Source organism: Rattus rattus, chromosome 8 (assembly GCF_011064425.1).
Source record: "Rattus rattus isolate New Zealand chromosome 8, Rrattus_CSIRO_v1, whole genome shotgun sequence".
In the NCBI taxonomy this organism is placed as follows: Eukaryota; Metazoa; Chordata; class Mammalia; order Rodentia; family Muridae; genus Rattus; species Rattus rattus.
The window spans coordinates 90,577,288-90,593,325 of record NC_046161.1 but is presented as its reverse complement, the minus strand read 5'-3'; the positions used below and the strand labels follow the sequence as shown (position 1 = coordinate 90,593,325).

At 43.0% G+C, this 16,038-nt stretch overlaps 1 protein-coding gene across 1 annotated transcript; it reads left to right on the top strand.

Annotated features, from left to right (window-relative positions):
• The first annotated feature begins 1,464 nt into the window (after positions 1–1,464).
• On the top strand, positions 1,465–14,329 carry Faim (Fas apoptotic inhibitory molecule). Its single transcript, XM_032910244.1, has 4 exons — positions 1,465–1,575; positions 3,013–3,241; positions 11,362–11,411; positions 14,107–14,329. The coding sequence occupies exons 1-4, from the start codon at positions 1,465–1,467 to the stop codon at positions 14,254–14,256; spliced, it is 540 nt and encodes a 179-aa protein (XP_032766135.1). The 3' UTR covers positions 14,257–14,329.
• The last annotated feature ends 1,709 nt before the right edge of the window (positions 14,330–16,038 follow it).

Sequence of the window (16,038 nt, the reverse complement as noted above, 5' to 3'; positions counted from 1 at the left end):
CGAACTCAGGAATGGCGGCTGACATCTGTAACCCCAGCACGGAGAACACTGAGGCCAGCCTGCACAGTAGGGAGAGCCTTGCCTAAACAACTCAGGAGGTGAGTGAGCCCTATCTCAAACCAACACCCCAAAATGGGTGGGAGATAAGCCTCAGTAGCAGAGTGCTGCGGCATGCTCAAGTCCCTGATGGGTGGGTTGTTTTAATTATTATATTGTTTTAAAGGGGGAAGGGGGAGTCTAAAATATATTTGAAACAAATGCATTTAAAACGGGGGGTGTTAGAAAGTTACAGAAAAAAAAAGGACAGTTGACATCAGAGACTTCTTTCTGGACATCTGCCAGGTGAAGAGAGGCAGGTTTACAGCTGAAGTCTTTTCTTTTTTTTTTTTTCCGGGCTGGGGACCAACCCAGGACCTTTTTTCTACCACTTTTTTTTTTTTTTGTTCTTGGTGGCAGCACAAGTCAGCATTAATTCTTTCCTTCCTATACCAGAAGCCACTGTGGTCCCAGCGAACTTCGTGACCTACCTGTGGGTCAGGTAGGTTCACACAGGCTCCTTAGTTGTTTGTTTCAGAGTGGCACATGTCCAAAGCTCAGGGGCATCTCCTAACAGGTATCTGAACGCAGAGGAAACAGAATACTAAGATCTGCATTGGACGGGGGACACTGAGACAGCCTAGCACTCTGAGGGTTTGTCAGTGCCATCCAATGGGTGCCAAGGAACAGGGGCTGTGCTTGGAGCCCTCAGCCCTCTCACACATGGTAAGGAGGCAGCACGAGGTGCCCAGCAACAGGCTTAGGGATGTCACTCTGCCCAGTGATTTTAGGTCTTCCTTGTCACTGAGGGCAGGGTCACCAGCCACTACATCAGCCATCGCAAAGCATACTGCTGCTTTCCAGTCAATCCACTGGCTAGGACGAGTCTTTGGTTTGGTTTGGTTTGGTTTGATTTGGACAAGGTCTGGCAATGTAGCAGAAGATAACGCTGAACTCCTGATACTCTCCTGCCTCTACCTCCCAGACACTGGGATTGCAGGGATGTGCCACCATACCAGCCTAGGGCAGCATCTGTTGGAAATCAGTTCAAATAGACAATGACTTGAGGTGTTAAAGCAGACATTTGTCAGGAAGGGACATGTCTGCGAACAAATAAAGAACACCTGTGTGAACATGTAGGTTGAGGGTGTGCAGTATGAAGCACATTTGGAGCCCAGAGGACAATTCTGCAGATCCATTTCTCTCCTTACACACTTACACGGGTTCCAGGGATCAAACTTAGGCTTGCAACTCAGGCCTGCAGAGTAAGTTGAAGCCAGCCTGGAATACATAGCACCCTGTCTTTAAAAAAAAAAAAAATCTGATATTTTCATCTTGGAAGGATTAATTAGCTATATTCTATTACTGTTTTGGCCCATTTTAATGGCTTTGTTTCTATTCCCTTTGCCCACTGTGTAGCCTTGGAAAATGAAAGATGTCGTAGCCATTTGGGATGTTATTTTAAGTGATGGAGTTCACAAGATTGAATTTGAACATGGGACCACATCAGGAAAACGAGTTGTATATGTGGATGGGAAGGTAGGAAGACATAATGTGACTTTGTAAAGTGTGCTACAGAGAAGCACTCACTCACCCTCATACGCTCCTCTCCCCACCTCTGTCTCTGTCTCTCTCTGTCTGTCTCTCTGTCTCTGTCTCTGTCTCTGTCTCTGTCTCTGTCTCTCTCTGTCTGTCTCTGTCTCTGTCTCTCTCTCTCTCTCTCTGTCTCTCTCTCTCTCTCTCTCTCTCTCTCATATAGCCACTCTCTATGTAGCTATCCTGTAACTTGTAACATAGATGGGCCTAGCCTCAAACTCACAGAGATCCTCCTGCCTCTGCCTCTGCAGGGCTGGGATCAAAGGTATTCACCACCACACCCACTGAAGCTTGCTTTCTTAAGCTTTTATTATTTACTTTTTATGCGTAAAGGTGTTTGGCCTGTAGGCATGCAGGTGCACATGTGCCTGGTACCCTCTGAAGACAGAATAAGGCATCTGATCCCCTGAGTATGCGGTGACAGCCAGTTGGGAGCGGCCATATAGGGGCTGGGAATTGAACCTGGGTCCTCTGGAAGAGCAGCAAGTGCTCATAAGCATGAGCCGTCTCTCCAGCCCTCACTCTTGTTTTGTTTTTATCAGTGTAGTTCCTTCATATGACAAGTCAGGATTTTTTCTCTGTCAATGGTTATGCTATTTCACCTATTTATTTTCCTGTACGAAGCAATCTAATGACAGTTACAGAATATAAGAAGACAGAACCTGGCATTTAAACTGAAAATGACTTTTTCTGTTTCAGACAAGATCTCACTGTGTAGCCCTGACTGGTCTAGAGTTATGTAGACAGGCTGGCCTTAAGCTCACAGAAATCCACTGCCATCTTTCTCCCAAGTGCTGGATTAAAGCCATGTGCCACCAGGCTTGGCACATGATTTTTTTTTTTTAACCTTTAGATTATGAATTTATAAAGTACAAATAACATTGGTTTTTGATCGCTGCCTTATTCATTGTTCTGTTGCTGTGAAGAGACACCATAACCAAGGCAACTCTCATAAAAGAGAGCATTTAACTAGGGCTGGATTACAGTTTCTGAAGTTTAGTCCATTATCAGCATGATGGGAGACATGGCCTCAGGCATGGCGGGAATAGTGCTGGAGATGTAGTGGAGGGTTAGATCCTGACCCACAGGCAGTAGGAAGACTGGGCCTGGTGTGGGCTTTTGAAACCTTAAAGCTCACCTCCAGTGACACACTTTCTCCAACAAGGCCACACCCACTCCAAAAGGCCACACCTCCTAGTCCTTATAATCTTTTCAAACAGTTCCATTTCCTGGTGACTAAACATTCAAACACATGAGCCTTGGAGAGCCATTCTTATTCAAATCGTCACAATCACCTTGATGGTTTTATCACCTCTCAAATTTTAAGTCTTAAAATTCCCTTCCTTTGTATGTTTTAATCTGTTCTATGTCATCATCAAGGAAGAGGTAAGAAAAGAGTGGATGTTCCAGTTGGTGGGCAAAGAAACCTTCTGTGTTGGACCTGCAAAGACCAAAGCCACCATCCATATACTTTCTGGCAAAGGTTATGTTTTTAAATATACTCTGGAAATTGAGGGGAAAAGCTTCAAGAAATTCGTGGAGAACAGATCTAAAACCACCAACACCTGGGTATTGCACTTGGATGGCAAGGACTTTAGAATTGTTTTGGGTAAGTCGGGGTTGTTTCTGTGGAATGGTTTAGACTTTTTTCAATTGAAAATGCATATGCTATATTCTGCAATATATTTGGATTGTGGCCACCCCTCCCCCATCTTCTCCCAGACCCTCCCCACAGCCCTACCCATCCAACTCCATGCTTTCTCTATCTCTTTAGAAAACAGATAAATTAAAAAGGCAAACAAAACAGAATTTTAAAATTGGAACAATCACAAGAAAACACACACACACACACACACAGAGATACACACAAACACAATCAATAAAAACACAAAATTGGAAACTATAACATGCAAGCAAGTAAGATTTTTTTAAAGGCCTAGAAAAAGCCATACGAGACTAAAGAAAAATAAGAATAAATCTACAAAAACACCACCAAGTGTGTTTTCTGTTGGTCATCTGCTGGCTGTGAAGTCCACCCTTAGGTGTGGTTTCTATTCTCTGGGAGACTCCTTTGGAGAAAACTGATATTTTTCTTTGCAAGCAGCTGTCAGTAGGAGATCACTTCTTGGTTAGGGATGGGAGACTGTGCTCCACTTGCCCCTCTGTAACCCCATCTGGCTTGACTAGAGTTTTAGAGTGACTATTTGGTTATTCCCTCCAAAGAGGTAAGTGGAGATTTGAATAAGACAGAGAACTCAAGCGCCATCTGTTTCCCGGGCATCCCTGGGAGCCATCGTCACTCAACCCTCAAGACTTTGGTTTAGTTTTGTTTGTCAGGAAAACAATAAACATGAAAGTCTTTATTTCACTCGCTGTTTAACAAGGAAAGATAGTAAGGACCAGTTCAAAGGGGAATTTCAAAGCAAAGCATAGAACTGAAGATGTGGGCCAGTGGGACAGCACCTGCCAGGCAAGTGCAAGGTGCAAAGCCCTGGATGTGTCCCCAGGACCAGAATGAAAGAAAAAGCAATACCAAAAACAAACAACCCCCCACACACACACACACATAAGCAATTATTTTTACATACATATGTGCACATGCAAGTATATGTGTACATATATACTTGGGTGCCCAAAAATGCAGTAGATTTACAAATAGATAGAAAACTATCGGTATAGGGCCTCTGGGAACAGGAATATAGGGGCACTCAAGCTGCGGGTCCCCGTGGTGCAGACACCACCCGAATCTGAAGGGACCCAGTCAACAGCTCCCTATACCCAAATCCCGTGGGAGGGAGAGCTAAACCTTCAGAGGGCAGACACGCCTCGGAAGCCAGAAGAGACTACACTCTGCCCACATTTCTGACTCCAGAGGAAAACACCTAATGCCATCTGGGACCCCTGTGCACAGGAGCCCGGGAAAAGGAGGGGCAGGCCCTTCCTGCCTCAGAGAACTCAAACGCAGCCCCCTAGGAGCAACTTCAGGCCCGGGACCACAGGTAAGACCAACATTTCTGCTCCAAGCGACCTGCCTGGTGGACTCAGGACACACGCCCACAGAAACAGCTGAAGACCAGTAGACAGGAAAAACTACACGCCTGAAAGCAGAACACTCTGTTCCCATAACTGGCTGAAAGAGAAAAGGAAAACAGGTCTACCGCACTCTTGACATACAGGCCTATAGGACGGTCTAGCCACTGTCAGAAATAGCAGAACAAGGTAACACAAGAGACAACCTGATGGCAAGAGGCAAGCGCAGGAACCCAAGCAACAGAAACCAAGACTACATCGGAGCCCAATTCTCCAAAGCAAACATTGAATATCCAAACACACCAGAAAAGCAAGATCTAGATTTAAAATCACATTTGATCATGATGATGGAGGACTTCAAGAAAGACACAAAGAACTCCCTTAGAGAAACACAAGAAAACATAAATAAACAAGGAGAAGCCTATAGAGAGGAATCACAAAAATCCCTGGAAGTATTCCAGGAAAACACAATCAAACAGGTGAAGTAATTAAAAATGGAAATAGAAGCAATAAAGAAAGCACAAAGGGAGACAACCCTGGATATAGAAAACCAAAGGAAGAGACAAGGAGCCATAGATACAAGCATCACCAACAGAATACAAGACATAGAAGAGAGAATCTCAGGAGCAGAAGATTCCATAGAAATCATCGACACAACTGTCAAAGATAATGGAAAATGGAAAAAGCTACTGGTCCAAAACATACAGGAAATCAAGGACTCAATGAGAAGATCAAACCTAAGGATAATAGGTATAGAAGAGAGTGAAGACTCCCAGCTCAAAAGACCAGTAAATATCTTCAACAAAATCATAGAAGAAAACTTCCCTAACCTAAAGAAAGAGATGCCCATAAACATACAAGAAGCCTACAGACCTCCAAATAGATTGGACCAGAAGAGAAACTACTCCTGTCACATAATAGTCAAACACCAAATGCACAAAACAAAGAAAGAATATTAAAAGCAGTAAGGGAAAAAGGTCAAGTAACATATAAAGGCAGACCTATCAGAATCACACCAGACTTCTCGCCAGAGACTATGAAAGCCAGAAGATCCTGGACAGATGTCACACAGACCCTAAGAGAACACAAATGTCAGCCCAGGTTACTGTATCCAGCAAAACTCTCAATTAACATAGATGGAGAAAGCAAGATATTCCATGACAAGACCAAATTTACACAATATCTTTCTACAAATCCAGCCCTACAAAGGATAATAAACGGTAAAGCCCAACATAAGGAGGCTTCTAGAAAAAGCAAGAAACAAATTGTCTTGGCAACAAAACAAAGAGAAGAAAAGCACACAAACATAATCTCAAATCCAAATACGAATATAACAGGAAGCAACAATCACTATTCCTTAAAATCTCTCGACATCAATGGACTCAATTCCCCAATAAAAAGACATAGATTAACAAACTGGATACGCAATGAGGACCCTGCATTCTGCTGCCTACAGGAAACACACCTCAGAGACAAAGACAGACCCTACCTCAGAGTGAAAGGCTGGAAAACAACTTTCCAAGCAAATGGTCTGAAGAAGCAAGCTGGAGTACCCATTCTAATATCGAATAAAATTGATTTTCAACCAAAAGTCATCAAAAAAGATAAGGAAGGGGGGGCTGGAGAGATGGCTCAGAGGTTAAGGGCACTGACTGCTCTTCCAGAGGTCCTGAGTTCAATCCCCAGCAACCACATGGTGGCTCACAACCATCCGTAATGAAATCTGATGCCCTCTTCTGGCCTGTGGGTGTAAAACACTCAGGTAGAACACTGTATATATAATAAATCTTTTAAAAAAAAAAAAAAAAAGATAAGGAAGGACACTTCATATTCATCAAAGGAAAAATCCATCAAGATGAACTCTCAATCCTAAATATCTATGCTCCAATTACAAGGGCATCTACATACATAAAAGAAACCTTACTAAAACTCAAAGCACACATTGCACCTCACACAATAATACTAGAAGATTTCAACACCCCACTCTCATCAATGGACAGGTCATGGAAACAGAAATTAAACAGAGACATAGACAGACTAAGAGAAGTCATGAACCAAATGGACTTAACAGATATTTATAGAACATTCTATCCTAAAACAAAAGAATACACCTTCTTCTCACCACCTCATGGTACTTTCTCCAAAATTGACCATATAATTGGTCATAAAACAGGCCTCAACAGATACAGAAAGATAGAAATAATCTCATGTGTCCTATCAGACTACCACGGGCTAAAGCTGGTCTTCAACAACAATAAGGGATGGACACACACATATACATGGAAATTGAACAATGCTCTACTCAATGATAACCTGGTCAAGGAAGAAATAAAGAAAGAAATTAAAGACTTCTTAAAATTTAATGAAAATGAAGATACAACATACCCAAACTTATGGGACACAATGAAATCTGTGCTAAGAGGAAAACTCACAGCTCTGAGTGCCTGCAGAAAGAAACAGGAGAGAGCATATATCAGCAGCTTGACAGCATACCTAAAAGCTCTAGAACAAAAAGAAGCAAATACACCCAGGAGGGGTAGAAGGCAGGAAATAATCAAACTCAAAGCTGAAATCAACCAAGTAGAAACAAAAAGGCCTATACAAAGAATCAACAGAACCAAAAGTTGGTTCTTTGAGAAAATCAACAAGACAAATAAACCCTTAGCCAGACTAATGAGAGGACACAGAGAGTGTGTCCAAATTAACAAAATCAGAAATGAAAAGGGAGACATAACAACAGATTCAGAGGAAGTTCAAAAAAATCATCAGATCCTAATACAAAAGCCTATATTCAACAAAACTTGAAAATCTGCAGGAAATGGACAATTTCCTAGACAGATGCCAGGTACTGAAGTTAAATCAGGAACAGATAAATCATTTAAACAACCCCATAACTCCTAAGGAAATAGAAGCAGTCATTAAAGGTCTCCCAACCAAAAAGAGCCCAGGTCCAGACAGGTTCAGTGCAGAATTCTATCAGACCTTCATAGAAGACCTCATACCAATACTATCCAAACTATTCCACAAAATTGAAACAGATGGAGTGCTACGAATTCCTTCTATGAAGCCACAATTACTCTTATACCTAAACCACAATAAAACCCAACAAAGAAAAGAGAACTTCAGACCAATTTCCCTTATGAATATCGATGCAAAAATACTCAATAAAATTCTGGCAAACCGAATCCAAGAGCACATCAAAACAATCATCCACCATGATCAAGTAGGCTTCATCGCAGGCATGCAGGGATGGTTTAATATACAGAAAACCATCAACGTAATCCACTATATAAATAAACTGAAATATAAAAACCACATGACCATTTCATTAGATGCTGAGAAAGCATTTGACAAAATTCAACACCCCTTCTTGATAAAAGTCCTGGAAAGAATAGGAATCCAAGGCCCATACCTAAACATAGTAAAAGCCATATACAGCAAACCAGTAGCTAACATTAAACTAAATGGAGAGATACTTGAAGCAATCCCACTAAAATCAGGGACTAGACAAGGCTGCCCACTCTCTCCCTACTTATTCAATATAGTTTTTGAAGTTCTAGCCAGAGCAGTCAGACAACAAAAGGAGATCAAAAGGATACAGATTGGAAAAGAAGAAGTCAAAATATCACTATTTGCAGATGATATGATAGTATATTTAAGTGATCCCAAAAGTTCCACCAGAGAACTACTAAACCTGATAAACATCTTCGGCAAAGTGGCTGGGTATAAAATTAACTCAAATAAATCAGTAGCCTTCCTCTACACAAAAGAGAAACAAGCCGAGAAAGAAATTACGGAAACAACACCCTTCATAATAGTCCCAAATAGTATAAAATACCTCGGTGTGACTTTAACCAAGCAAGTAAAAGATCTGTATGATAAGAACTTCAAGCCTCTGAAGAAAGAAATTGAAGAAGACCTCAGAAGATGGAAAGATCTCCCATGCTCATGGATTGGCAGGATTAATATAGTAAAAATGGCCATTTTATCAAAAGCGATCTACAGATTCAATGCAATCCCCATCAAAAACCAATCCAATTTTCAGAGAGTTAGAACAATTTGCAAATTCATCTGGAATAACAAAAACCCAGGATAGCTAAAACTATCCTCAACAATAAAAAGGACTTCAGGGGGAATCACTATCCCTGAACTCAAGCAGTATTACAGAGCAATAGTGATAAAAACTGCATGGTATTGGTACAGAGACAGACAGATAGACCAGTGGAATAGAATTGAAGACCCATAAATGAACCCACACACCTATGGTCACTTGATTTTTGACAAAGGAGCCAAAACCATCTATCGGAAAAAAGATAGCATTTTCATCAAATGGTGCTGGTTCAACTGGAGGTCAGCATGTAGAAGAATGCAGATCGATCCATGCTTATCACCCTGTATAAAACTTAAGTCCAAGTGGATCAAGGACCTCCACATCAAACCAGATACACTCAAATTAATAGAAGAAAAAGTGGGGAAGCATCTCGAACACATGGGCACATGGAGAAAATTTCCTGAACAAAACACCAATGGCTTATGCTCTAAGATCAAGAATCGACAAATGGGATCTCATAAAACTGCAAAGCTTCTGTAAGGCAAAGGACACTGTGGTTAGGACAAAACGGCAACCAACAGATTGGGAAAAGATCTTTACCAATCCTACATCTGACAGAGGGTTAATATTCAAAATATACAAAGAACTCAAGAAGTTAAACTGCAGGGAGACAAATAACCCTATTAAAAAATGGTGTTCAGAGCTAAACAAAGAATTCACAGCTGAGGAATGCCGAGTGGCTGAGAAACACCTAAAGAAATGTTCAATATCTTTAGTCATAAGGGAAATGCAAATAAAAATAAACCTGAGATTTCACCTCACACCAGTGAGAATGGCTAAGATCAAAAACTCAGGTGACAGCAGATGCTGGCGAGGATGTGGAGAAAGAGGAACACTCCTTCATTGTTGGTGGGATTGCAGACTGGTACAACCATTCTGGAAATCAGTCTGGAGATTCCTCAGAAAATTGGACATTGAACTACCTGTGGACCCAGCTATACCTCTCCTGGGCATATACCCAAAAGATGCTCCAACATATAACAAGGACACATGCTCCACTATGTTCATAGCAGCCTTATTTATAATAGCCAGAAGCTGGAAAGAGCCCAGATGCCCTTCAACAGAGGAATGGATACAGAAAATGTGGTACATCTACACAATGGAATACTACTCAGCTATCAAAAACAATGACTTTATGAATTTCATAAGCAAAAGAATGGAACTGGAAAATATCCTGAGTGAGGTAACCCAATCACAGAAAAACACACATGGTATGCACTCATTGATAAGTGGATATTAGTCCAAATGCTCGAATTACCCTAGATGCACAGAACACATGAAACTCAAGAAGGATGACCAAAATGCGAATGCTTCACTCCTTCTTTAAATGGGGAACAGGAATACCCTTGGGAGGGAATAGGGAGGCAAAGTTTAGAACAGAGGCAGAAGGAACGCCCATTCAGAGCCTGCCCCACATGTGGCCCATACATATACAGCCACCAAACTAGATAAGATGGATGAAGCAAAGAAGTTCAGGCCGACAGGAACCGGATATAGATGTCTCCTGAGAGACACAGCCAGAATACAGCAAATACATAGCCAAATGCCATCATTAAACCACTGAATTGAGAACGGGACCCCCGTTGAAGGAATCAGAGAAAGGACTGAAAGAGCTTGAAGGAGCTTGAGACCCCATATGAACAACAATGCCAACCAACCAGAGCTTCCAGGGATTAAGCCACTACCCAAAGACTATACATGGACTGACCCTGGGCTCTAACTGCATAGGTAGCAATGAATATCCTAGTAAGAGCACCATTGGAAGGGGAAGCCCTTGGTCCTGCCAAGACTGAACCCCCAGTGAACGTGATTGTTGGGGTGAGGGCGGTAATGGGGGGAGGATGGGGAGGGGAACACCCATAGAGAATGGGAGGGGGAGGGGTTAGGGGGAGGTTGGCCCGGAAACCGGGAAAGGGAATAACAATCGAAATGTAAATAAGAAATACCTAAGTTAATAAAAATGAAAAAAAAAAAAACTATTTGATGTCAGCCAAGACTTAACACGCTTCCAAATGAGATTCAGGTATTTGCGGACAAGAGCTAGTTTCAGTGCCATCGTTATTATAAAAGTGTGAACCATCTCAAAGCTACATGGTGGAGGCGGCAGGCAAGGGAACTTCAAGCAGAGAACAGGAGGAACGGGGGCTGGAGAGATGGCTCATCAGGTCAGAGCACACACTGCTCTCTGAGCTCAGGTCCCAGCACCCACAGCTGACACCTGTACCTCTAGCTCCAGGGACCAGCACTCGGGAGGCAGAGGCAGGAGGAGCTCCATCACTTTGGGGCCAGCCCGGTCTACACAGGGAGTTCTGGGACTGCCAAGGCTTGTCTCAAGCCATCCTCCAGCCTCTGCCTCCTGAGTACTGGAGTTCCAGGTGCGTGCCACCATGCCCAGGTATTTCTTATTTAAGGTAGATTGTTCCAGGGGGATCCAGCACCCTCTTCTGGCCTCTGTGGGCGCCTGGCACACAGGTGGTGCACAGACATATGCAAGCAAAACACTCCTACACATACAAATTAAAACACATAAAATTATAATTGAATGTAGAATATAGAATTATAATGCTTTGACATTGTTGCTTTTACAGAAAAAAACACTATGGATGTATGGTGCAATGGTAAAATAATAGAGACGGCGGTAAGTTACTTATTGTTATTCTTAAGTTATTAATGTTATTCCTATCATTAATTATACCTAGTGCAGCATGTGTATAAGTGACCGGATGTTACTGTGCTTCCTTATTTTAGTTCTCTCTCTCTCTCTCTCTCTCTCTCTCTCTCTCTCTCTCTCTCTCTCTCGATGCTAACCTCAAACTCAATCCTCTTGCTTCAACCTCCTCAGCATTGGGGTTGCACGTTTTAAACTACCACAACCAAGTTCTCATTCTGGCGATTGTAAACTAACCAAGGGGTTCATAAGCAAACCAAAAGGCATAGTAATAACTCTTTCACACCAAGTTCTGAAAATCTTCACCGGTCTCTGGAGCGGTGAGAGTTTGGAATCAATCTGCAGGCCGAGCTGGCACGACCACACACTCCTCCACCCTGACCCTTCTCAGCTAGGCTTCCATACTATGTGCTCTCCAATCCTCGTCGGTTCCTCTAGAAATCACACAAGCCCTGGGCCCCACTCCCGCTGAGGACATGAGAATTCTAGCTTCCCACCCTCTGAGCAGCAACGCCGCTGACCTCAGATCACACTTGGTCCAGGTATGATCCATATTCTCAAAGCATGAGGTACTTTCCTAATAATGGGGTGTTTGGGGTTTTGTTGTTTTGGTTTAGTTTTGTTTGTTTTTGAGACAGGGTTTCTCTGTGTAGGCCTAGCTGCCCTCGAACTTCACTCTGTAAACCAGACTGGCCTCAAACTCAGAGATTTGAGTAGCTCCTCTCCTCTCTCTCCTCTCCTCTCCTCCTCCTCCTGTCCTCTCCTCTTCCTTCTCCTCCTCCTCCTCCTCCTCTTCCTGTCCTCTCCTCTTCTCCTCCTCTTCTTCCTTCTTCTTCTTCTTCTCCTCTCTCTCTCTCTCTCTCTCTCTCTCTCTCTCTCTCTCTCTCTCTCTCCTTAAAGAAGTAGTAATGAACCCAGAGTCAGATGACTTGGAGGTGACACAAATGCCAGCAGACAAATGGAATGTGTTGAGTGGTGTTGTCAAGGTAGGAAAAAGGAGGCTCCTTGGCGCCTCACTCACGAAGCCACCCAGGCTCTACTGTCCTCAGCTTTGCTGGCATCCATGTGGCCTGGAGTGAAATGTATAGAGGAGTGAACAAACCTGCTCATAGCCACTGTGCTCCTGCCGAGGTCCACAGGGCTCACACAGCCCGTGTAGAAGAGTAGCCAGTACCATGCACGTGGTCAGGTACCTGTGGCCTAGCACCGGGCCTTCTCCTCCATGCCTCCCCTGGAAGACTCTTGATGATGGTTTTCTTCTTTCCTGGCATAGTTTTTTCCTCTCCTCCAAGGCCTTCTCAATCTTCCTAATTTTGTGACCCTTTAATGCAGTTTCGTTCTGTTGCTACTTCACAGCTGTAATTTTGCTACTGTTAGGAATCATAATATAAGTATCCATGTTTTCTGAGGGTCTTGGGCGACCCCTATGAAAAGGTTGTTCAACCCCCAAAGAGGTCAAGACTGCTAGGTTGAGAACTTCTGCTCAAGGCTCTTCTCCCTCTGAATGCTCTGTTGTCTTCTTTCTGCAGATTAGCATTGTTCAGCAGAAATAGAGTGTGAACCATGAGAATGGGCTCACTGTGACTTTAACTTATTTTTAAGCAGGCATGCTAAAAATTAAAGTTTATTAATTTTAATATGCTTAATTTAAATCAGTTTGCCAAGACTGTTAAGCCAAGGATGGAGGCTCACATCTGCAATCCCAATATCTGGTTGGGAGACTACTGGAGTACTTGAGGCAGGAGGATTACTGTGAGTTCTAGGCCAGCCTGGACTACAGAATAAGACCCTATTTCAAAAAAGCAAAAGGAAGGAGTTATAATTTAACATGCAGTCAACAGAAGAAGTTAACAGTGAGTTATATGCATTAGCAGGTCCACACTAGGTTGCAGATCAGATATTTTAAACGTAGGGTGTGAATTTCATTTCTAAGACACTCAATAGATTTAGTGGTGTCTAGTTTTAGTTACCAAGTGTATGTTGTTATAAAGCATTTTATACCCCAATGGAAGCAGAATTTTGAACTGGTTGAGAGTACTTTCCTTGCAGAGTGGTACTTACAAATCGCCTGCCTCAGTTATCTCATCTGTAAAGTGGGCATAAGAAGAGTACTTCTAATGTGGTCATTGTAAAAATGGAATTAAGAAAGCCGAAGTGGGGCTGCAGAGATGGCTCACCAGTTAAGACAACCTGGCTGCTCTTCCTGAGCTCCTGAGTTTAATTCCCAGCAACCACAGGGTGGCTCACAACCATTTTTTAATGTGATCTGATGCCCTCTTCTGGCCTGCGGATGTACATGCAGCTAGAGCACTCATGCATTAAATAAATAAATCTCTTTTAAAAAGTGAGTAAGAAATCAAGCAGAGGCGAGAGGATCAGGAGATCAAAGTCAGCCTGTGCTACGCAGCAAGCTCTGGCTTACCCTGCACTTGGCTACAGAGGAAGACCCTGTTTCGAAAACCAAAACGATTACTGAATATGAGGAAAGAAACTTTCGATTTATAACGGAAACATAAAAGCATGTAAACACAAACTTTAAACTCTGCGCCTGCATTGCTTAGCATTTTACCCACGTTCTATTGCATTCTACCGCTAGTGCTTTTAGATGATGCTACTACTCACACAGAGCTTTCTGCGACACTGACTTCCTCCTTTGCTGTCCTAGGGCGAGTTTGTAGATGACGGGACCGAAACACACTTCAGCGTGGGGAACCACGGCTGTTACATAAAGGCCGTCAGCAGCGGGAAGAGGAGAGAAGGGATCATCCACACGCTCATTGTGGATAACAGGGAAATCCCAGAGCTCACTCAGTGACGGCGTCTTAGTGAGTTCTGAGCTGAAGAGGTGACCTCAGGGCCCGCCGATGGCTGTGGTGATTAAATGTGCTCACGGTGTACATATTGGTAGATTTAGTCTGCAATGTTGTTATTTTTATCTTTCGTTACTTGAAACTGTAATATTCCAATGGTCAGGAGGGAAAATCATGTAGAATCTTAAAAAAAATTACACTTAAATTTTTTATTTGTTTTTTTTTAAAGATTTATTTATTTCATATGAGTACACTGTAGCTGTCTTCAGACACACCAGAAGAGGGCATCAGATTTCATTACAGATGGTTGTGATTGCCGGGAATTGAACTCAGGACCTCTGGAAGAGCAGTCAGTGCTCTTAACCACTGAGCCATCTTTCCAGCCCTAAATTTCTTATTTGTATTATATTTCTGTATATACTTGCATGCCACAATGCACATGGAGAACTCAGAAAGCAGCTTTCTGGAGTCGGTTCTCTCTACCATTGCAGGGCCTGAGAATGGAATTTATGTCGGGCTTGGCAGCAAGCTCCCACTGAGCCATCTTGCTTCCCCATAATTCATTTTTTAAATGATATAAAAATGGTTTAAATTGAAATCGAAAACAATATAGAGATCTAGATCAAGAACATGACAGAACAAAAACCTCCACTGTAGTACACACTGCAAAATAAAATGTCTGCTGTTTCTGGGTATTTCGTATTTTTTTTCTACGTTAAAGCAGGTGGTTCATGGTGATAACAATGTTTTTTTCTGTCTGAAAACATCAAATACTGTCACATAACAATGTGATTAAAATGCATTTCTAAAGTTTGCCTTTATTTTATTCAAGTAATAGCCTGATGACAAAAATACAAGAACATGGCAAGCCTGTTGTACATCTGCTAAGTTACCTTCCCTGGGGGAAAAGTAAAGAGGTAGCTGTTCACCTGAGGTAGCTGTTCACCTGAGGTAGCTGTTCACCTGAGGTAGCCATTCACCTGAGGTAGCCATTCACCTGAGTTAGTCGTTCACATGAGGTAGCTGTTCACCTGAGGTAGCCGTTCACCTGAGGTAGCCGTTCACCTGAGGTAGCTGTTCACCTGAGTTAGCCGTTCACCTGAGGTAGCCATTCACCTAAGGTTGCCATTATCTGAGGTAGCCATTCACCTGAGATAGCCATTTACCTGAGGTAGCCATTCACCTGAGATAGCCATTTACCTGAGGTAGCTGTTCACCTGAGGTTGCCATCACCTGAGGTAGCCATTCACCTGAGATAGCCATGTACCTGAGGTAGCCATCACCTGAGGTAGCCATTCACCTGAGGTAGCCGTTCACATGAGGTAGCTGTTCACCTGAGGTAGCCATCACCTGAGGTTGCCATTACCTGAGGTAGCCATTCACCTGAGGTAGCCATTCACCTGAGGTAGCACACCAACAGACCAAAGGAATGTTTCTATCATACCAAGCTCCGCCCGATGAGCCTCAGTTTACTGATCGTATCTGAGGATGGGGTGACCCCAAAGTCTCATCACTGGCATCCTAGTAAACCTGCCACTTCCTCTGCTCCAGCATCAGAGAGCTCAGTAAAGCAGAAGACAGACATGGCTGAAATGTCAGCTGAGGGTCTTCTGAGGGGCAACCACCCCAATACCGCTGCCATAGACCTGGCTCTCACTGCTTGTTTACTGACTTCATCACCATGACTTCCAACCAAGAGGTTTTGTTGGTGACCCCAGCCACTTGGCTTCACAATAGCGACGTCACACATAATAAAAATAGCTTTACTGTGAAAACCCCAGGCTACA

Bases quoted from the DNA above. Each gene is read 5' to 3' on its own strand.
- Faim (XM_032910244.1), top strand. From the start codon at position 1,465: ATGAAAGATGTCGTAGCCATTTGGGATGTTATTTTAAGTGATGGAGTT. The intron at 3,242-11,361 runs GTAAGTCGGGGT...TTGCTTTTACAG, and splicing joins GGACTTTAGAATTGTTTTGG to AAAAAAACACTATGGATGTA. The intron at 11,412-14,106 runs GTAAGTTACTTA...TTGCTGTCCTAG, and splicing joins GTAAAATAATAGAGACGGCG to GGCGAGTTTGTAGATGACGG.